Here is a 24,411-nt window from a genome sequence, read left to right as displayed (position 1 = left end):
CTGCAGGAGGGATTGGTGCACTTCACAAAATAGATGGCACCATGATTAAAAAAGATTATGTGGCAATACTGACATCATCCAGGAAGTTAAAGTTTGGGCGGAAATGGGTCTTCCAAATCGACAATGACCAGAAGCATACTGCCAAAATAGTAACAAAGTGGCTTAAGGGTAACAAAGTCAATGTTTTGGAGTGGCCATCACGAAGCCCTGATCTCAATCCTGTTGAAAATTTGTGGGTAAAGCTGAAAAGGCCGGTGGGAGTAAGGCGACCTACAAACCTGGATTAGTTTCACCAGTTTGGTCAGGAGGAATGGACCCAAATTACGACCAACTATTGTGAGAAGCTTGTGGAAGGATATCCTAAATGTTTGACCAAAGTCATTTAGTTTAAGGGCAATGGTACCAAATACTAATGAAATGTATGTAAACTTTTCACTGTGCAGTAATAAAAATGCCTTAAAACATTCTCTGTCATTATTCTGGCATTGAGTTCAGGCAGCATTCGAGCTGGGCAAGAAAGCAAGCGCTATCAATCAAGTTCAAGCAAAGTACTGGGTATACAAAATGGAGGGTGAATTGGTGCACTCAGCCCTAGGCCACGCCGAGTGCACCAAAGCCTACTCATTTGCATATGGAAGAAAAGTTGTTTCCTCTGCCACTAAAACACTAAGATGTACACAGCTAATAGGATTTTCTATAGGGGCTAAGTTCCCTATGAAATTACAATAAGGCTGGGGACTTCGGCCATGACTTAGAAGTAGAGAACACAACAAGCAAGTTGCAATCATTTTTGAGATTATCTCTCCCGTCATTATATTGGAATGAGCTCACTGATTGATTCTCAGTTAACTCATTCTGCAGCCAACAATAAAAAGAGGCCACAGAAGGCAAGTTCTGCCATATTTTAAGTGAAAACCAATTATTTTTGGCCTCAGTTACATAAATTTAATTAAGAAACATTGAAAACACGCAAGGAAAATATAAATGTGTATATACAGTGTATATTATATATATATATATATATATATATATATATATATATATATATTAAACTGTTCAGTAGCTGAATCCATTCGCGGCTGGCTCTATGTATACAAGATGTGAATTAACAATGTATGAATACCTGCATAATGGAGTTAAAGTGTATAATCCCTATTAACTTCTAATGCTTTCAAATAAATTGAGTTTTCGGGGGTTTGCCCAGAATGAGGCAGCTGTTTCATTATTAACCGAGTTCTTGTTATGAAAATTGAAAATGATTTAGTGTGACATTATTCAGCTCACCGAAAGATTTTACCAATGTTCACTGAGCAACTGACAAAACTCAACTTGACTCATGCTTAAATTAGTACCCAGAATTATCTGCAGAAAAAGAAAAAAAAACACATATCTGCATTCATATATTTTTCACAGTGTACAAATCTGAATGTATGTGTGAATGACAATCAATTTTTCATTGCGCAAAAACCTTTTACCATCATGTCATGTTCAGGTTCCAGATTCTAGGCTTTTTTATTTCATCCTACACTTTTACAGTGTTCGTACTTTTGTGTTTCTGCACATTAACTGGTAACCTTATCTCCCTCCAGCCTCCACTAGAGGGAGCTTGTGATCTCACTGCATACTGGTTCATGATTGAGTTCTATGTAGTCACAGTCTGCATTGAGCTCTAGAGCTCCCTCTAATTGTGGCTACTGGAAGCCAGAATTGATTACTTATTGTGTCTGTGTTTGTGCAAAGGATCAGGACCTCCATTAGAGAAATATGAAGTTTTCAACAGCAGATTAAAAATTTGGTTGGCACAAATTTCTGGACCTAAATAATAGCATAGTGTCTCTCTACGCCTTGGAGGTCCTGGCCTGACTTAGCACTAGCGGTTTGTCAGAGCTGGTATTTAGTACCACTGGGGGTATTATAACTGATATGCACAGTACGCTGGATGGAACTGAACTCTGGGAAATTATATTTATTTATCTGTGGCTTTTACTTTTGCTGCTCTAATTAGTTCCCTTGATTTTTGATATGCATGACACTGTCCCTGATTGCCCTTAGGGGATTATGCACTTTATTACAGGTTTTTTTTTCCTGAGGCCAATCAGGGAGAGATGAACTCCCAGATACATGTGTGTGATGTATTAAGTATTTTATATCTATCTTGAGACTCTTTTTGCTCTGAGCACCATGCACTTTACACTGTATTTACCTATATGCAATATTGAACTGTGCCTCAAGCGGATGATATTAAATTCTTTATCTTGGATGTACTACACGTGGTATATTTATACCCAGGATACTGTCATCATACATGTTTCTTCCAAGGTATGTTTCGTTCCATCCTGTTTTTTCAGTTTGCTCTTAACCCTTAAAACATTTTAAAATTTGTATTTTCAATAAAGACATTATTGATTCTTTACGCTGTGTTGGGGGACTTTTGTTGCTAGTTTACAGATTTTGTGGTTGATCACGGTCCTCCGTAGTTTTGTGGCTATTCGGTTTAGTCTAGGCGCATCTGCCTGTTAACTGAAAATGCTGACTCTTATCAAAATGAACAAGGACTGGATTGGGCCAGACTTCTGTACACCACCGAATGACAGCAGCGGAACAAACTCAAATCCAGTGTTTTTTGTTTTCTGGTCTAGTCACATGCACCCCTTCACACCCAAACATGGGTATACGCATCGGGATTTTGTCTTTTTTGCCTCCTCCTCCACCACCATAACAACAGGGTGATCTCACTACCCTCGCTAAAAATTTTTAGCGAGGGTAGTTAGACAGCCCACGTATTTACAGGAACTGGAGGCTTTTTGCCAAGAAGAGTGGGCAGCTTTACCATCTGAGAAAATAAAGACCCTCATCCACAACTACCACAAAAGACTTCAAACTATCATTGATGTTACAGGGGGCAATACACTGCATTAAGAAATGGGGTATGCAAACTTTTGATCAGGGTTGTTTGGATGTTTTGGGTTGTCATTATGATTTCAAAAGAGAAAACACAGTGGGTTGACAATAAATGGCTTCACCCACCCACTAACCATGAGTGGAGAAAAATGTTTTGGTGTTAGCATTCATATTCTCTGGAAAAACGCCAAGAAAGCAAAAATTCTGCCTGGGTACCTGGGTATGTAAACTTTTGAGCACAACTGTGTATATATATAATATTATTATTTATTTATATAGCACCATTGATTCCATGGTGCTGTACATGAGAAGGGGCTACATACAAATTACAGATATCACTTATAGTAAGCAAACTAGCAATGACAGACTGATACAGAGGGGATAAGACCCTGCCCTTGCGGGCTTACATTCTACGGGATTATGGGGAAGGAGACAATAGGTTGAGGGTTGCAGGAGCTCCGGTGTTAGTAAGGCGGTAGCTCCGATAGTGATGAGGAGGCAGCGGGGTCAGTGCAGGCTGTAAGCTTTACTGAAGAGGTGGGTTTTCAGGTTCGATCTGAATGTGGTTGATAGTTGGATGTGTTGGGGCAAAGAATTCCAGAAGATGGGGGATATTCAGGAGAAGTCTTGGAGGTGGTTTCGTGAGGAGCGAATAAGTGTGAAGGAGAGAAGGTCTTACCCCCAGGGGTAAATGTTTTTCAGCACTTAGTTTGTGGACATTACCAATCTAGGATACCCACTCCTTAATAATGGGAGAAAAATGTTTTCTGAGGCCCTCCACTACATCTCTTCAAAGGGGTATTGGAGTGCCATGTTCTAATTTTTGGTATCTCTTGCACATAGTGCATAAGCTTTACCAGTGTAGGAGACCCACTCCTTAGTAATGGGGGGAAAAAAATTCTGTGGATCCACCTTCTAGTCGAGGGGAAAAAAAAATGAAAAAGCCAATGGGTTCTATTAATATAATGTCACAACTCTGTTGTCAGGTGTCCCAGGACCAGGGGCTCCTTCCCTGTCCCTACCGCGAAGATAGCCCTGTTCCCCTGATTTCTACTGATAGTAAAGACAGCGGGCCACATAACTTGCCTTAGCTCCTGAATCCGTCCTCTGTCTGTACCCTTCTCTCACCCATGGTATAGGGGAGTAGTAGTGTACCGTAATACACCAACGAGAATAGCAAGGTAATACCAACAGGGATATCAGAAAATACCAAACATACAAATGCACTCAAACAATTATCAAAGGAATGTTGGAGGTTGGGGTTGAACCAAAGTAGGAGAAGAAAGGGAATTATCACACACGCAAAACCTTGCAAAAGTTACAGATAAATCCACCAAACGCCTTCTCCAATAATAACCAACAACAACCTCCAGCCATGCAGCAAAAGCTATCTCTGACAATGAGTGCTAATTTATATAGGAGATGGAAGTGGCTAACAGTGCACAGCTGAGAGCCTTAATGCAGGAAAGCTTTCAGGAGCTCTCAGCTTAAGGTACCGTCACACTAAGCGACGCTGCAGCGATACAGACAACGATGCCGATCGCTGCAGCGTCGCTGTTTGGTCGCTGGAGAGCTGTCACACAGACCACTCTCCAGCGACCAACGATGCCGAGGTCCCCGGGTAACCAGGGTAAACATCGGGTTGCTAAGCGCAGGGCCGCGCTTAGTAACCCGATGTTTACCCTGGTTACCAGTGTAAAATGTAAAAAAACAAACACTACATACTCACCTTCGCGTCCCCCGGCGTCCGCTTCCTGCACTGACTGAGCGCCGGCCCTAACAGCAGAGCGGTGACGTCACCGGCCGGAGCTCACAGTCAGTGCAGGAAGCGGACGGCGAGGGACGTGTGACAGACATCAGAGGGTGAGTATGTAGTGTTTGTTTTTTTACATTTTACACTGGTAACCAGGGTAAACATCGGGTTACTAAGTGCGGCCCTGCGCTTAGTAACCCGATATTTACCCTGGTTACCATTGTAAAACATCGCTGGTATCGTTGCTTTTGCTGTCAAACACAACGATACACGGCGATCTGACGACCAAATAAAGTTCTGAACTTTAATCAACGACCAGCGATATCACAGCAGGATCCTGATCGCTGCTGCGTGTCAAACACAACGATATCGCTATCCAGGACGCTGCAACGTCACGGATCGCTAGCGATATCGTTTAGTGTGAAGGTACCTTTAGCTGTGCAGGGGTCAATCTGCTCAAAAGAAACTTGCACCGTTTAATATGAAGGTGAACAGCTTCTAATCAGTGCAGGAGTTGGAGAAATCAGATGCTGCGGTCTTCTTGGTCCTCTCTGTCATGGTAAACAATGATCCAGTGCCTTGTTGTGGGCTGTCAGGTGGTCATCACATAGGGAGTTCCCACACTGCATACAGGATTTCACAGCTGGGACTGTAGAGTTTGTACAGTTAGTACAGAAGATCCTGGTATCCTCCATATCAGGGTGAGTAGATGCAAAATACCCCAATATATACCCCAGCAGGGTTGATGAAATAACAGTCTTTGATGCTGTTACATTAAACTCATCACTTTTTTCAAGGCTAACTCAAAAAGATTCTATTCTGTAATAATAATACTGCTCTTATCTGCAATTCGTGTAGGGTGAGGTTTGGCAGTCGGTATAATTTACGACAGGCATCTAGTCTGGGATTACTGCCTTATAAATACTAAGCCTTGCTGCGTTTTTTTCTAGGCACTCATTGACCAGTTCATGATTTTTATGATCATCTGTACTCAGAAATTCATCAAAGATGGCAGTGTTACTTACGTTACTCCACAGTTTGTTGCTGCCATGTACAAGAAAAAAATGTCAAATTCAAATCCCTTTTATATTCTTCAATAATACCCCTCTTATCTGCAATTCTTCAACAGTGAGGTGGGGCAGTAGGTATGACAGGCATCTAGTCATGGATTATTGCCTTATAAATTGTAAGCCTTGCTGCTGTTTTCCATGCACTCATTGACCGATTCAAGGTTTTAGTGATGTTCTGTACTCATAAATTCATCATAGCAGGCAAAATTTTATTATTTAATGTGTCCATTCACAGTTTCTTTGTATTATCTGTATGTAACAGGTAGTGGTGGGAGACTTTATAGTACTGGAGCTGGAATTATCACTTCTGAATGCTCCAGTGCTTTGTTTCCATCTATTTCTGGGTGGTTCTTGAAGTATGTTTAGGGTGATTGTCCTGTTGGAAGACCCATGACCCACTATGATGCAAACCCAGTTTTCTGACCTGGGGCACTACAAAATTCATTGGGATTCTTCACATTTCAAGGCACCCAGGGCCACAGGCAGCAAAACAACCTCAAAATATCTTTGAACTTCCATTCTATGTTCTTTGATTTGTAGGCCTCATTCCATTTAGGGTACCGTCACACATTGAAATTTTCATCGCTGCGACGGCACGATCCGTGACGTCGCAGCGATCGTATGATCATCGCTCCAGCGTCGTAGACTGCGGTCACACGTTGCAATCACGGCGCTGGAGCGATGCCGAAGTCCCCGGGTAACCAGGGTAAACATCGGGTAACTAAGCGCAGGGCCGCGCTTAGTAACCCGATGTTTACCCTGGTTACCAGCGTAAACGTAAAAAAACAAACAGTACATACTCACCCGTCGGTGTCCTTCAGGTCCCTTGCAGTCTGCTTCCTGCTCTGAGTGCAGCCGTACAGTGAGAGCAGAGCGCAGCACCGCTGTGATCTGCTTTCACTTTCCGGCCGGCACTCAGAGCAGGAAGCAGACTTCAAGGGACCTGAAGGACACCGACGGGTGAGTATGTACGGTTTGTTTTTTTACGTTTACGCTTGTAACCAGGGTAAACATCGGGTTACTAAGCGCGGCCCTGCGCTTAGTTACCCGATGTTTACCCTGGTTACAAGCGAAGACATCGCTGGATCGCTGTCACACACAACGATCCAGCGATGTCAGCGGGTGATCAAGCGACGAAAGAAAGTTCCAAACGATCTGCTACGACGTACGATTCTCAGCAGGATCCCTGATCGCTGCTGCGTGTCAGACACTGCGATATCGTAACGATATCACTAGAACGTCACGAATCGTAACGTCGTAGCGATGGAAATTTCAATGTGTGACGGTACCCTTACACTAAACAGTAGAATAAAGTGCTTTACCAAATAACTCTATCTTGGTGTCATCTGTCCACAAGACACCTGCTGGCCTTCTAACAATAGAAAGGGCCACCTGATGGCCCTCTACATATAATGATAGCCAGCTGATGGTCCTACAAAAAAAAAAGACTTTTGATGTGTCTGATCATATCTCTCACACCGCATGGCCAGATAAGGTATAAAAATGATAAAATTACATCTCCTGTTGAATGTTTTTTTCACCACTGAAAGCAATGCAAATGTGCAAAAACACAGCAAAAACACTGTGTGTGAATTTAGCCCAAAGTGTGGAGAAGCATTTTTTTGCTCGTATTTATTTTCCCTTATATACAATTCATTATTTTGGAAAGAATGTTTCTTAACATTTTTTCCAGTGAAAACCATTTTAAGTACAGTTTTGTATGTTTTATTGTCAGTCTGTAAAAGTGGCGTAATATTCTGACATCAGCACTGAGCTCAGATTCAGAGATGCTTCCAGGGGTCTCCCTATGCTGTTCCCATGCCATTTCAGCGCTGTTTACATAATTTTCAGCAATTTTAAGACCCCCTCCACAACTGGTGGGCCACCAGAAAAATTCTCGATCTCCCCTTGACTTCCATTATACTCGTTACTCGGGTCGAGCATTTCGATTTGTTCGACTCGAGTAACGAGCACCCCAGCATTTTAATGCTCGCTCATCACTACTCGGGATATGTAGAGCCAAAGAGCCAAGAGGAATATCAGAGAAGACTACGTCTCTACAATGTGTACAAGTAAGAATTATAATATTCTTGGTATTTTTATTTGGATTACCTTCCTGAACTTTTGCTCTTGCAGCTAGGAAACAATTATTACATATTCTGTAAATATGATTCCATTTCCAAATTGTGGCTTCTGGGTTCTATAAATGTAAAACTGTTCATCTCTTTGGAATGATAAAAAAAAAACGAAAGAGAAATGAACATTGAAATGATCATAAAAATTGGCTGCGAATCCAAAATACAAAAATCAATTGAGGTGCAGAGTGACAAGCTGGCCAAGCAAGTGAAGCTATGCAGAACACAATTAGGCAAGCGAGCCATCAGAATACTAAGCCGGAGAGCAGTGAAATAATAATTACTAATTTAAGTGCCATACACATAATTGACAGTAACCAATTTCACATTTGCTGAATATTCAACTTGAGATGAGCTATATTCTAGTATTTTCCAAGTAACGTTCGCAGTCGAGCCCCAATACCAAATTCTAGTGACATGATGACATTTTCTTGTCTTCGATAATTTGTTTTCTTAGCTCAGATGCATATAGGACAAGATTGTCTGAAACATATTTTGTGCAAATACTCAGTGAATCCTCAGTAATATCCAATTATTACAGTATTTATTTTGAAAAAACAAAACATGATTTCATGATAGTTTGTCAAGAGATGTTGATGTTCTGTATGTTTATCAGGGCACCTGGTTGTTGTAATGTGGATCTCGAGCTGTTGAGGGTTTTATGACAGATATATACTGTACATAAGACATAGGTTGAAAAGACGCAATTGCTTTGTTCTAATGACCGGTGCGAATACCAGGTTTGGATCCTAGTAATCAAACACTAATGGCCTATGCTGAGTACAGGAACCCTTCTTTGATAACTACTAATGAAACCACCAAAGATCCTGGGAAAGGGGCTCTGGAATGCCTATGAATGGGACATCTTGGACGGACTGCAGGCGCGCATGCTCAACTTCCGCACTATTCATTGTTAATGCTATTGCAAAAAATAAGGCAATTGCTGTACTCAGCTTTTCCCGGCAGTCTCATAGGCAAAGAATGAATCTCCGCTCTGATTCCAGAGTCCATTCTCAGGATCACTGAGGGGTCATTATCCCCTATCCTAAATTGTTGAAGGCATCAGAAGAACATTCAAGGGTTATTACTTACTGATAAGTCTTAACTTGCTGATTGCACATTTATGAGTTGTTCATGGCAGTTAAGTACACTGCTATCTCTGACAGTCTCATAGACAATGAACGGAAAGCTGGAGCACATATAGTGTGGTGTGGAGTGGCAGCCATGGGCTAGGTACTCATTTTCTACTTCCCGAAACGCTGCAGGAAAATATGGGTCCTGGCTGGGTGTATGGATTTTAGCTATAAGGGTGCTATGCTCTTGCAGACCGCATGATGCCAGTTCAGTGAGGAAGACCACCACTCCAAAATAATAATGTAGGGAGGAGTATGTACAGTGGATAGCGGGTGAAAAACTTTGTGGATATTTTCTCTTAGAACATATGACATTTTCATACACTTTCCATTTCTTCCTGCGCTCGCTCAGGTCTCTGTCCGTTAGCCTTTCTTTCTAGCTTCACCACCACCCAGCACAACACTTTGGGAGCTTTCCTAGTCTCCTCAGCACCACTAACCAGGAAACGAGAATCCTTTTATTCAACACACGTTTCAGTGCCCTGTTCCCCTTAGGGGAGCTACTTTTGCCACTCTGGCTGTTACTTGGCTTCTATGCTTGCCGACGCCTTGGAACTACCACCCTGGACACTCTCTCTTCATCCTTTTTCCCTTCTCAGTGCTGCCCCATCACTTGAATGTTAGATAACTCTGTACCGTCTAGCTAAGCTTCCTGCCCCAGACCTCGTCTCCGGAGAATAGCTCACTCCTTCTAACACTTTTCCTTCTTTGTCCTCTGGATAACGCTATCCATTGCCTCTGTCAATGCTCACTATGGGGACACCCAATTCATGTGACTCTGCTAAATACTCTGCTCTAGCTGCAAGCTACGCCCTATCTCCCTCCTGGCAGGAAACACTGTCTATCCCTTCAATTTAGCCCCTCCCATTCTGGGTTAGTCCCAACTGTTAACCCTAACTATCCTTAATAACTATGTCCAAGAAAAAGATTAAAACCCGCACCGCTGCCTATTGCGATCACCTATCAGCGTGCCCTATGCTGCTACACCAGTACCAATACCACCTACTCCAAAAATGGGCGCTTCAGGTGCAAATCCAATAAAGTGCGTGAAATCCAGAAAAAAAGAAAAAAAAGGTTTGCACTCACCAAGCCCAATAAAACAGATTAGTCTTTATTAGGACATGTGCGATATGGACAGGGAGAACATGTTGACCACAGGATGACAGCTTTTTCGCGCACACAGCACTTCCACAGATCCTGATGCCAGAACGGGAAATGAGGTAACAATATATACAAATGCAACCCCTCCCCCGAAATGACATCATGCAAGAAAACTCCCCTTACCCAAGATGTGAAAAAAAAGAAAAAAATAGAAAAACACATTGATTAAAAAACATTAAGCATTAATAAACACATACCAAAAAGAATACAAACGAATCAGCAAAAAACAAGAAAGAAAAAACAACAAACGGGAATCTTACAAATAATAAATATTTTTGGCAAGAAAACTTACAGAAAGACCGACATATCAACTTTCTCGTTAAGGCCCATTGGGCCCATTGCGTTTGTACGCAAAATCCATGTTGCCTCTCTCCTTAAAAGAAGCCTATTTAAATCACCACCTCATTGCGGTAAAAAAACTCTTTCCAACCCCACAAAAACAAGTGACTTTGTGTCTCCACTATGCACCTGCTGGACATGACTGATAAGACGAGGAACACCCTCCTCTGTGCGGACTGAATTAAAGTGTTCCCTTATGCGAACAAAAAGAGGACGAAAAGTTTTGCCAATATAGTAGAAGCCACAAGGGCACAATATGGCGTACACCACATGTGTAGTTTTACATGAAATAAAATCACGCACCACATGATCTACGGGGCCAATTTTGCAAGTCCTACCAACCAAATGAAAAAAACAAAAATTACACTGCCCGCACTCAAAGTTGCCTCCAGGGACACCTTCCGTTAGCCAATTGCTACCTTTAGATCGTACCTGATTATGCACCAACAAATCTCTTATATTCTTGCCACGACGGCTAGCAAAAAGAGGACCATTACCCGTTCTATCCTTAAGGTCACCATCCCTGCTCAAAATGTCCCAATTCCTTCTAATAACCAACATAATTACATTATCCTTGGGACCAAATTTAAAGGAGAAAATGAACCGCTTATCACCCTCCGTACCCTTTCCTTTATTTGACAGGCTACCTGAAGGGGGATTTACAACATTATTCTCTACTCTTGCCAAGGCTGCATCCAAGACGGAAGGTGGGTAGCCTCGATCCTGAAACCGCTTATGTAGTTCCAAGGACTGCTCCTTAAAACCCGACAATGTGCTATTTATTCTTTTTACTCTGAGAAACTGACTATAAGGTAAGGAGTGTTTCGTGTACTGCTGATGAGCGCTACCATAATGAAGGAGAGAGTTAGATGAGGTCGGTTTTCAGAAAACGCCAGTGTGAACAACACCCTCTTTTATTTCTACTTTAACATCCAAAAAGTCTAAAACCGCACCACCAAAATGGGATGTGAACTTCATGTTCATGGTATTAACACCCCCCAAATACTCTACAAATTGCTCAAAAACATCCTGAGCGCCATCCCAAACTACGAAGATATCGTCGACATACCTTATATATAGCTTGATATACTTCAAAAACGGGTTATCCATAGAGTAGACGAACCTCTCCTCAAAAACTGCCAAGAAAAGATTAGCCAGAGTACAGGAGACCGACGTGCCCATGGCAGTACCTTCTTCCTGTACGTACCATGAATCATCAAATCGAAAAGCGTTATGGCTGAGAACAAAAGATAAAGCCTCACAGATAAAATTGATTGTGCCCTCATCTGATCGCCGTTACCCCCATGCTCTGAGGGATCCGGGTATAGAGACTCTCCACATCTATGGAGGTCAAATTGAAACCTTCCTGCCATTGAAAACCCCTGATGTTACGTAAAAAATCATTAGTGTCCTTCAAATATGAAGGTACATCCCACAATAATGGTCTCAATAGTCAGTCCAAATACCTGGACAGGGGCTCCGTGACTGACCCCACCCCCGAAACTATTGGGCGGCCCGGCGGACTTATCAAACTTTTGTGCACCTTAGGGATATGATACCAACAAGGTTTACTAGGGAAATCAAATATCAACTTCTCTGCTTGTCTTCTTGACAAGACCCCCTTTTCCACATATCGCCTCAGAAAGGTGCACAATTCATTATTATATCTCACTGTGGGATCACCTTTCAATCTCCTGTATGTGACAGTATCCGAAAGCTGTCTAATTGCTTCTGCCATATAATACTCTTTCGATAACAGCACAATGTTGCCCCCCTTGTCGGCAGGGCGCACCACCGTATCAGACCAACACTGAATTTCCTTTAGGGCACAAGATTCAGCAGAACTAAGATTGGAGGGTAATGTACGATATATAACGCTTCCATGTCCTTATTAACTTGTTGCCTCAAAGATGTCTATGGGACTACCCGGGGAAACAGGTGGTACGAAAGTAGATCTAACCCCCCATAAAAGGTTCAACAGGCGAACGACCTGAATCCAATACGCCCCCCACAGAATCTGTGAGGCTCAGCAGAAGGTGTGTATCCCTCTGGACATCTGCTTCCTGATTGTGCGTTGCCATAAACGCTGCATTTGTATATATTGTTACCTCATTTCCCGTTCTGCATCGGGATCTGTGGAAGCGCTGTATGCACGAAACAGCTGTCATCCTGTGGTCAACATGTTCTCCCTGTCCATATCGCACATGTCCTAATAAAGACTAATCTGTTTTATCGGGCTTGGTGAGTGCAAACCTTTTTTTTCTTTTTTTCTGGATTTCATATCCTTAATAACTACCTGTGATTGGGCAAAACAGGTATCTATTAATAATAACGCATATCACTAAACACACTCCACATCACATTTCATTGATACACTTGTCTTAAAGAGGGAACGAGGGCAGAACGTTCACTTCTTACACATCCAATGGGACATTTCCGAGTCTCATTTTCAGAATTGATGGGGCTCCCACTGGTGGAACGCCCACTGATCACATATCCAAAGTTTGGGATTAACCCTTTGGTGGTACGGTGGTGACATGCTCTTGAATTGCTCATGCTAAAGTATCAATCCACCATTAATGGGGAGCTATGAAAAGTCTAATATATGCTCCAGAAAATGGATATCTAAAAGCCCCCAAAATACACAGCATTACCAGTCTTTACACTTCATCAAAGTCAAGTGCCTGTCCCTGTAATAATATGCGACAGGGACATTTCAGCGCACCTATGACTATGAGCGAGGGTCTGCTTCACCTGTGTATATTGGCCACACTCACCAACTCAAGTGCCCTCTTAAATTGATTGTTCTTCACAAAAATAATCCATCTTCTTTTTTTTGCTCTTGTTCATTAGAGAAGGCACCGTCTAGAGTTTGTAATTTTCATTCTCAGAAATAAAACTATTCCATCGAGTCTGAGATGTAAATCCACAATTTACTGTGCTGTGTCGGATGCTATTATTTGTCATCTCGGTGGGTACAATAGGGAAAAGGCAGAAAGCTTGTATAGCGCAAGTGGGCATATTAATCATGAAGTGTTTTGTTCTGATGTACAGTAAATCAGTTGATATTATGTGATTGGATGATAGAAATTCATCACACGCAGAATTTTACGGATTTTGATCAAGTCATTTCATAATATATCCCAGCATTAAAATACATGAACGTATTTTTAAGATTTGTTCTTTTTGCCCATGATATGTATTTTTTTTATTTTTAAGCATTTACTATTTTTCTTGTGCAGCTTCCAAGTATTTCCATACAGTGCAAGCTGCATTGTCCCCTCTTAGGGATCATTCAGATGACCATATTTTTGGTCCAAGTGCGATTCAACCCATCAGATCGCACTCGTTCCAATCTTATTCTATGCAACCGTGCACTTGTCCAATTTTTTCCTTGTACGGAGTCTATCCGAGGAAAAAGATTTCAGCATGCGCAATTTGCATCCACAAATCAGATCGCACTGTTCAATCTGATTTTCACAGATTGACATGAATTAAGAAGATGTAGAATTTTTTTTTCAACTTTTCCTCAGCCGAGAGAATCGGATCACACTCTGATCTTACTCTGATCCAACTCTGACCATAGTATGATTAGCATAATTGAACTGATTTTCTCGAATGAGAGAAAATACAATAGTGCGACCCTAGCCTTATCCAAATCCATCAGTATAGCTGTCTGGTGGGAGTTCTCCTCTCAGTAAGACATGACACACAGTTTTGCGCTTGCGCATGGTACCAATAAGTAAGGGGGTCCATTGTTCAGTCACTCCTTTCCATCAGTAATCATGCCACCTTCCTTCTCTGCTCTACCACAGCTCAGTGAAGCTGCACATGCAGCAGAAACAGAAAGGAGTGGTGAAACCAATATCCATGCCCATTTCCGCTGCTACTCCCTAACACTAATCATGCCATTATGCAGAATCACTGCAATGTATTACAGCAGAGAGGGAAAGTGGTTAGATTATGACGCATGCGCATTGTTCTGATCAGTGGTGAATTTGCCAATGCACATTGTAAACTTAGTCATTATGGGTGTTGAGTGACTACTGAAGAGGAATGGTGGCTGAAGTAGGGATTAGAATTGTTCCTCCCAATGATTGAAATCATGCACATGGCAAAGATATTTGCATTTGTTGCTTTTGGAGCGCAGTATGTGAAATCTCTGCTTGAAAACCGACTGGGTGTTTCTTCGCAGTAGTCTCTAGGAACGTGCACTTTTACATCCCCTTCCCAGATGTTGTCAATCACATCTCAGCAGTAACTGAGACTCCTGAATCAGCTGTTGAGATGTAATTTGTAGCATCTGGGAGAGAGAGCTGAAATCGCACACCTCATAGAAAACTCTAAAGAAACACCCAGTTGCACCACAAGCAGAGATTTCACATACTGTACTCGAAAAGTAACAAATATGAATATCTCTGCAATGGAGCGACGCAGATCAAAACAGAAAGGAGCGTCAGAGTGAGGCGAGCTCAGGGATTTTTTCAAGGCATTTAACTCAATTTTTTGAGCTAGTGACAGATCTTCTTTAAAAACAAAGTATATATAAAATGCCGTTATACCCTTTAAGTAGTATAGCCTAGCTTTTGAGAATTGAGCAACATTATAAACCTGCTCTGCTTCCCATCTATTCAAGGATCACTATTAGTATTCTGTACGTTCTTCTGTTTCCTTTCTTCATCTTATTCATTACATGTGGCAGAATCTAATGTATTCTATATAAAGAGGTACGTTATGCCGATGTGATCGGAATTTTCTCACTTTATCCTTTATTGTGTACTCTGCTTTATTTCCCTTGTAGAAGAGCGAGCACCAATGCACCGAGGCTTGATCGCGCTATATCGGCATTGTTAGGCCCCAGGCATTGCAAAGTTCATTGGTGAATGACATTTCATCTTTAGAAAAACTATTAAAATTAGAAATATTGGGAAGGATTCTAATATCTGCGTACAAGCGAGTGCAGGCCTATTGTTAGTATTATCCTCAAGGATAGAAGTCTACGCATAATGAGATGCCTACACGGTGTAGAGATGTAGTAATGTAGTAAGCTCCAAGCGAACATCTGACGCACTTCATCTATTGATTTAACATGATAAACGTTCATTAAGTGCTTTACGTTATTTATGTAGGATATGGTATCTGTATGGAAGGCATACTGAGCAGATAGCGAAGGTATGCTACTCTATTACAATACTTTGCATTAATCAAAAAGTTGGCACTTAATACGCTTGCATTTGTTGGAATGGGAAGGATGAGTTGGGCCCAACATTGCAGGATGCTGAGAGCAAATTTGTATGTGTACACAATAAAATGCATGATATCTTGGGGTCTTATTTATGGTGCCCACACCATGAGAACTTGGGTTCCAACATGTGAATGGAGCAGAAGCGCACATGAATGACCACTAGTTCATTAGCCTCTATGGGTCTATGGTCACTAGAGATGAGAAACTGTGTCTAAACTCGAACCACCATAATTGCTAGTAGAATGCGGTTAATTATGGATAGACCCCAGAGTATAATAGACAGAGAGGTTAAAAAATAAAAAAACATTTTTCTCACTCTCCCTTCACCTGTCCTTGAGCCACAGCTCCCCATTCAGTCCGTTACTGGCTCGCTTCCTCCCTCTGCTCTTTTGTCTTTTTTACTTTTTGGCATTCTATAAGGCATCATAGTGTGCATTGCATCATAGAGTTATGATGTCATTTGAGGCCTAGTCAGACCTGGAGGTACAGAAGAGGAAAGACAATTCTGGTGAATCTAAATTGTTTCTGAAATTTGAAGCAAATTCAATTCTCATCAAATTGATTCGCTTATTTCTAATCCTCACCATACCATTCACTTTTTTTGGACAGTTGGAGCCATAGTGACTGACCATGCATGATGACAGCTCCCATAGAAAGTGAATAGAGTGGTCAATCATGAATATTACTGTTCCATCCACACCGGCGACTTTATTCTGTTATCATCATAGTTGGTGGTGACCACAGTGGAAAGACTCCCATAGATCCTGCCTTTAGCCATGGTTTGTCAGCAATGAATTTGAATGGGATTATAGACTAGTTGGTGTTGAGTCATGGAAGGTAACTCAAGATATTATTTGATGTCATTATTGCGATCTGCACTCAATAAATGGAAGGAGGCAATTTCTATAAAATATTTTAAAACAGTATTTTGCTGTTGTACCCACCTTTTTCAGAACCCTTAATGATGATGTTATCATTTTTCATGTTGGTAATGTTATTACTACAGTCTAGTAAGTTTTTGGGGAATAAATAATACTTGCCAACTCTTGAAACATCCATGAAGCTTTGGGAAAAAGGTAAAACCTTTAGACCTCCAGGAAGAGTTTAGTGAATCCAGCATTGAGCAGGTGGTTGGACACAAGGATACAAAGTCCCTTCCATGATTCTATGAAGAGTTGGCGCTTCCTGGAAGATCATCTTCTAGGAGGTTGCAAGTCACGTGCTAGGTCCTAAGTTTTGGCATCCAACTGTGCATTTCATATGGCAGGAAAAAGTATGTAAAAATAGCTTAGACAGGGCATAGGAATGTATACAAAGTGGATGGTTTGAGAAATTGTGTGTCTACTAGTAATTCCTCCTGGTAAGCTCTCCTTCAATTTCTTGTCATACTTTCCAAATTTTACTGACTCCATATCAGTTTCAAGTGGAGTTGTCTTCTGCTTAACCATTGGTTTCATTGTGTCAGAACTTAAGACCAATGTAGGATTCTTCTCCTTCCGAAACAATTTTCCAATAGCCAATGCTAAGATGTCAAGTTCATGTTGACCATACTGTTGTTGCCATTACCTAATACAACTCTAACAGTTTTTTCTGATGCTTGCTCAGATCAGGTGGACCAAAACGGCAGGAAGTGCGTCCGATAGATTCCAAGACTCCAGTGTATTCAATGAGACCTTGAGGATTACAAACATCCAGAGACATCAAGGAGGAAGATATTATTGCAAAGCAGAAAACGGGCTGGGCTCTCCTGCAATAAAGTCTATCCGAGTGGATGTATATTGTGAGTACAAAAGGCCACTCTTCTCTTCTAGCCCTTTCATATTGTGTAGGGTATAATGATGTATGGGGTATCATCTCTCTTTATGTACAGCCCATACAGTTGCTGATTACTCTCATCCATCGCTTTATTGTTGCATGTCACATAGAGTTGTGCCGAGCATCCATTCCCGATTATTCTCTGCAGTTGCGGAGCGCATGTGATTGAGTGCTGGATATAGCTTCTGTCTACACATAAATAGAAGAGGTTATGACAAAGGATGAACCTAAATGACAAAGTCTGTAATATAGGATGAAAAGTGATGCTATAAAAATAAACAGATATAGATGAAAGAAGGGCACCAGAGATTTACTGCAGGTCATTGGATTTATGGAATGCACTGGGAAAAATCTGGCATCCATAGGGCCATAAACATGACCGAATATCAAAAATGCTATTAGGTAGCCAGTCAGATTCTGCAGGCTGATGATCTGGGCCTCCAGGGCCCAATGTGCCATATTTAATTTTGATCAATGCTAGTTACTTCGCCGACATTCATTTCCACACGTAAGTAACGGCATCAAAGTGATGATTTGTCCCCAATTATGGGAGGAATTAGAGATGAACGAATCTGATGAGATTTGGTTTTGCTCGAATTCGAGCAATTTGGGTTGAGACAATTTGGGTTGAGACAAATTTATTTGAAGCAAATCAAAATGCCGGTAAAAGCCATTTATCATGCTATGAGGTCTCTTCAAAGCACAGCAGATAATAAACAGAGGGGATAAAAATATCAAAAATGTTCACAACCATCTAGGCTCTCATTTTTTCTTGCACCACAGCTCCTCGCCCGATCTTCCGCTGGTTTGCTCTTCCTTCCGGCTTCAGTCTTCTCTTCCATTCTTCTTCACTCTTCATATCTTAAGTGTTCACTAAGCCTCAAATAACACTATGTCATCACTGTAGGTCTAAGCAGCACCGAGATGCCAAAGAGTTAAAACAGAAAAGAATACCAGAGCTGGAGGGAAGAAGTGATTTCGCTGCCGCCACCATTTTGCTTAACTGTAAAGGGCAGGACAAACAATTAAAACAATGATAATGGACGCCTCACCGCTCAACTATCCCACCACCCCTACATCTCTTCTTTTCCCCTTCCCTCAGTACGCAAATCTTCAGCCTGTTAAATACAGGCTATGGCTTCTGGCTTCACAAGACATCTGATGTAACCGCACTCCATGCCGTCACTCAGGGAAAGGGAAAAAAAAGAGCCACGGAGGACAGATGGCAGTCTATGGGGATGAAGGGACGGGTGACCAGTGAGCTATTGTTTTTTTTTTACATTCTACGTTTGTTATGCTCTGGTGTCTACAGAAAACATTTAATTTGCATCAAAAAACTTTGTTGCCCATTACATTTTCCTGTAAAATCCACGCAATTTGACGAATTAGAAATTTGGGAGAGTTGGTCATCTCTAATAAGAGAATAACTTTTTTATATAACTGTCATGGTGCCTATGTTGTACCAGGACAGATCTTAAAAGAGCTTCTAAGGACAGTGTAATGGCCAGAGGATGCACAGATAGAATGGCTGGGAGGCCACATCATTACCTGGACGTCAAAAGCAAGAGCAAAACGTTGCCAAAATATGGTCAAAGAACATGAATTAAGAGCAGAGTAGAAGTTAGAACAAAAGCAAGTAGGAGGCTAAGCTCATAAATGGCAACCATTGGTGATAGTCATGGGATTTGATAGTGGGAGCCTCAACTAGGCAGAAAGAACAACTAAGTAACACATTTAATAGTTAACTCCCAAGCTCCTAGTCAGGAAGGTAACCCCCAAGTCCCAGAATTAATCAAGCTGTTTCTCTTTGATTCAACAATGCCCGTAACCGATGTGCAGCACAGTCTGGCAACAGAAGCAGAAACAGTGGAAACAAATATGCAACAATAAACTTTTTGCAAATGTGGAATTAATAGAGTGCAGGGGGTCGCTCATCTGTTAACCAGATCAGAAAGGAGTTGCAAAAGGCAACAAATCTGTGGTGGATTGTACAATTCTTCATTTTCCCTATAGAGGCACTGCAGAAACCTGAGAACGTATAGCTGGTTTTCGCGCACTGTTTACAGCTGGAGATTCCAATAGCAAGAAGCCAATTGTGGACCCTTCTAAAAAAGCTAAATTATCCAAAGTGTTTAATCCATTTTAGGTGAACTGTTAATACTTTTCCATAAACTCTTGTGTTCCTTTATTGTGCACCTTAGTGCTACTTGCTCATGAAGGATGCTCGTATTTATTGTTATATAATGGAGGGAGTTTCTATGGCTTGACAGTAGATTATTATTTTTTGTGAAACATACAGCTTAATATGCTGTCATGGCAAGAAAAAAAACAACATAAAAAAAGCTTAAAAATAATAAGCATTTGTGTCCTTAGAATGGACACTGTTGTGTTACAATAAAGCCAGTGGTAAACAGCCGAGTGATTATTTCTGAATTGTACTGCGAGTATACAGAACAATCAGCCAAAGAGTTCTGTGAGCCGCCAAGTGCTGTCAGGTTGTTTATGATGTATGTGAAAATTAGAGATTTTTGCTTGTGGAAGCAGTGATGGAAAAATCATATGTAACAAAAAGGAATTTATTTTACAATGAGGATTTAAAGTAAACGTCCGACTTTTAACACAAGTGCAATTCTCACACCGGACACTGGAGCTTTTTTAGACTTGTATATCCTGTTGTTTCAGGAAATAACACATGTACATAGCAGCAATGAAAAGACTCTGACATTAGCTGTTGTATCAATGCATCAGCTAATGAGTGTGTACAAAAGTTAGTGTGAAGAGAGTCAGCTGTGAAAACTCCTATTGTGAATGGTGGATCCTGTGTTATCAGCTGTGTATACAGGTGTTATCTGTCACTGTAATCCTGCCTCTGATGACAAAGAGACTGTCGGAAATTATCTCCAGAAAGGACTGGATGTATGAATTTAATGAGTGTTTACAAAAGTCATTGAGAATGGAGGAGGGTCAGATGGGACAACAACACCTATTGTGATTGGTAGCTTCTGTGTTATCTACTTTATATAGAGGTGTTGTCAATCATTGTGCAGAAGGAGGAGGTGAGCTGTGACATCACCTACTATGTTTGGTGGATCCTGTGGTATCTACTGTATATAGAGGTGTTATCAGTTATTGTACAGGAGGAGGAGGTGAACTGTGACATCACCTATTGTGAATGGTGGATCCTGTGTTATCCACTGTATATAGAGATGTTATCAGTTATTGTACAGGAGGAGGAGGTGAGCTGTGACATCACCTATTGTGAATGGTGGTTCCTGTATTATCTACTGTTTATAGAAGTGTTATCAGTCATTGTCCAGAAGGAGGAGGTGAGGTGTGATATCACCTATTGTGAATGGTGGATCCTGTGTTATCTACTGTATATAGAGGTGTTATCAGTCATTGTACAGGAGGAGGTGAGCTGTGACATCACCTATTGTGAATGGTGGATCCTGTGTTATCTACTGTATATAGAAGTGTTATCAGTCATTGTACAGGAGGAGGTGGTGAGCTGGGTCATCACCTATTGTGAATGGTGGATCCTGTAATATCTACTATATATAGAGGTATAATCAGTCATTGTACAGGAGGAGGTGAGCTGTGACATCACCTATTGAGAATGGTGGATCCTGTGTTACCTACTGTATATAGAGGTGTTATCAGTCATTGTACAGGAGGAGGTGGGCTGTGACATCACCTATTATGAATGGTGGATCCTGTGTTATCTACTGTATATAGAGGTGTAATCAGTCATTGTACAGGAGGAGGAGGAGAGCTGTGACATAGCCTATTGTGAATAATGGATCCTGTGTTGTATAGTGTACATAGGGGTGATATCAGTCATTGTACAGGTAAAGGAGGTGAGTTGTGACATCACCTATTGTGAATGGTGGATCGTGTGTTATCTGTTGTATATAGAGGTGTTATTAGTCATTGTACAGGAGGAGAAGGTGAGCTGTGACATCACCTATTATGAATGGTGGATCCTGTGTTATCTACTGTACATAGAGGTGTAATCAGTAGTGTTGAGCATTCCGATACCGCAAGTATCGGGTATCGGCCGATACTTGCGGGTATCAGAATTCCGATACCGAGATCCGATACTTTTGTGGTATCGGGTATCGGTATCGAAACAACATTAATGTGTAAAATAAAGAATTAAAATAAAAAATATTGCTATACTCACCTCTCCGACGCAGCCTGGACCTCACCGAGGGAGCCGGCAGCGTTCTGTGCATTAAAATGCGCGCTTTTACTTCCATCCGTGACGTCACGGCTTGTGATTGGTCGCGTGCCGCCCATGTGGCCGCGACGCGACCAATCACAGCAAGCCGTGACGTAATTTTCAGGTCCTGAATGCCTATTTCTGCATTCAGGACCTGAAATTACGTCATGGCTTGCTGTGATTGGTCGCGTCGCGGTCACATGGGCGGCACGCAACCAATCACAAGCCGTGACGTAATTTTAAAATGCGCGCGTTTCCTGCCTCCCATGACGTCACAGCTTGTGATTGGTCGCGTCGCCCATGTGACCGCGACGCGACCAATCACAAGCCGGAACGCAATTTTAAAATCCTGAATGCCTAGAATTAGGCATCCAGGACCTGAAAATTACGTCACGGCTTGCTGTGATTGGTCGCGTCGCGGCCACATGGGCGGCATGCGACCAATCACAAGCCGTGATGTCACGGAAGGAAGTAAAAGCGCGCATTTTAAGCACAGAACGCTGCCGGTTCCCTCGGTGAGGTCCAGGCTGCGTCGGAGAGGTGAGTATAGCAATATTTTTTATTTTAATTCTTTATTTTACACATTAATATGGATCCCAGGGCCTGAAGGAGAGTTTCCTCTCCTTCAGACCCTGGGAACCATCAGGAATACCGTCCGATACTTGAGTCCCATTGACTTGTATTGGTATCGGGTATCGGTATCGGATTAGATCCGATACTTTGCCGGTATCGGCCGATAATTTCCGATACCTATACTTTCAAGTATCGGACGGTATCGCTCAACACTGGTAATCAGTCATTGTACAGGAGGAGGAGGTGAGCTGTGACATCACCTATTGTGAATGGTGGATCCTGTAATATCTACTGTATATAGAAGTGTTATCAGTCATTGTACAGGAAAAGGAGGTGAGCTGTGACATCACCTATTGTGAATGATGGATCCTGTGCTATCTACTGTATATAGAGGTGTTGTCAGTCATTGTACAGGAGGAGGTGGTGAGCTGTGACATCACCTATTGTGTATGGTGGATACTGTGTTATCTACTGTATATAGAGGTGTTATCAGTCATTGTCCTGGAGGAGGAGGTGAGCTGTGACATCACCTGTTGTGAATATTGGATCCTTTGTTATATACTGTATATAGAGGTGTTATCAGTCATTGTACAGGAGGAGGAGGAGAGCTGTGACATCACCTATTGTGAATGTTGGATCCTGTGTTATTTTCTGGATATAAAGGTGTTGTCAGTCATTGTGCAGGAGGAGGAGGTGAGCTGTGACATCACCTACTGTGAATGGTGTATCCTGTGTTATCTACTGTATATAGAGCTGTTATCAGTCATTGTACAGAAGGAGGAGGTGAGCTGTGACACCACCTATTGTGAATGGTGGATCCTGTGTTATCTACTGTATTTAGTGGTGTTATCAGTCATTGTACAGGAGGAGGAGGTGAGCTGTGACATCACCTATTGTGAATGGTGGATCCTGTGTTATCTACTGTATATAGAAGTGTTATCAGTCATTGTACAGGAGGAGGTGGTGAGCTGGGTCATCACCTATTGTGAATGGTGGATCCTGTAATATCTACTATATATAGAGGTATAATCAGTCATTGTACAGGAGGAGGTGAGCTGTGACATCACCTATTGAGAATGGTGGATCCTGTGTTACCTACTGTATATAGAGGTGTTATCAGTCATTGTACAGGAGGAGGTGGGCTGTGACATCACCTATTATGAATGGTGGATCCTGTGTTATCTACTGTATATAGAGGTGTAATCAGTCATTGTACAGGAGGAGGAGGAGAGCTGTGACATAGCCTATTGTGAATAATGGATCCTGTGTTGTATAGTGTACATAGGGGTGATATCAGTCATTGTACAGGTAAAGGAGGTGAGTTGTGACATCACCTATTGTGAATGGTGGATCCTGTGTTATCTGTTGTATATAGAGGTGTTATTAGTCATTGTACAGGAGGAGAAGGTGAGCTGTGACATCACCTATTATGAATGGTGGATCCTGTGTTATCTACTGTACATAGAGGTGTAATCAGTCATTGTACAGGAGGAGGAGGTGAGCTGTGACATCACCTATTGTGAATGGTGGATCCTGTGCTATCTACTGTATATAGAGGTGTTGTCAGTCATTGTACAGGAGGAGGTGGTGAGCTGTGACATCACCTATTGTGAATGGTGAATCCTGTAATATCTACTGTATATAGAAGTGTTATCAGTCATTGTACAGGAAAAGGAGGTGAGCTGTGACATCACCTATTGTGAATGGTGGATCCTGTATTATCTACTGTATATAGAGGTGTTATCAGTCATTGTACAGGAGGAGGAGGTGATCTGTGACATCACCTATTGTGAATGGTGGATCCTGTATTATCTACTGTATATAGAGGTGTTATCAGTCATTGTACAGGATGAGGAGGTGAGCTGTGACATCACCTGTTGTGAATATTGGATCCTTTGTTATATACTGTATATAGAGGTGTTATCAGTCATTGAACAGGAGGAGGAGGAGAGCTGTGACATCACCTATTGTGAATGTTGGATCCTGTGTTATTTTCTGTATATAAAGGTGTTATCAGTCATTATGCAGGAGGAGGAGGTGAGCTGTGACATCACCTACTGTGAA

At 41.7% G+C, this 24,411-nt stretch overlaps 1 protein-coding gene across 3 annotated transcripts in view; it reads left to right on the top strand.

Moving 5' to 3' along the window:
• Positions 1-24,411, top strand: part of MDGA2 (MAM domain containing glycosylphosphatidylinositol anchor 2) — a 939,656-nt gene that overhangs the window by 372,236 nt on the left and 543,009 nt on the right. For all 3 annotated transcript variants that reach the window (XM_077267305.1, XM_077267304.1, XM_077267303.1), the window contains exon 3: positions 17,343-17,517. Coding sequence is in view for 2 of the 3 variants with exons in the window: in XM_077267304.1 (XP_077123419.1) it covers positions 17,343-17,517 (175 nt within the window). In the remaining variant the exon portion in view is untranslated. The remainder of the gene's footprint in view (positions 1-17,342; positions 17,518-24,411) is intronic.

Source organism: Ranitomeya variabilis, chromosome 1 (genome assembly GCF_051348905.1).
Source record: "Ranitomeya variabilis isolate aRanVar5 chromosome 1, aRanVar5.hap1, whole genome shotgun sequence".
Taxonomy (NCBI): domain Eukaryota; kingdom Metazoa; phylum Chordata; class Amphibia; order Anura; family Dendrobatidae; genus Ranitomeya; species Ranitomeya variabilis.
This window is presented reverse-complemented; position numbering and strand designations above follow the sequence as displayed.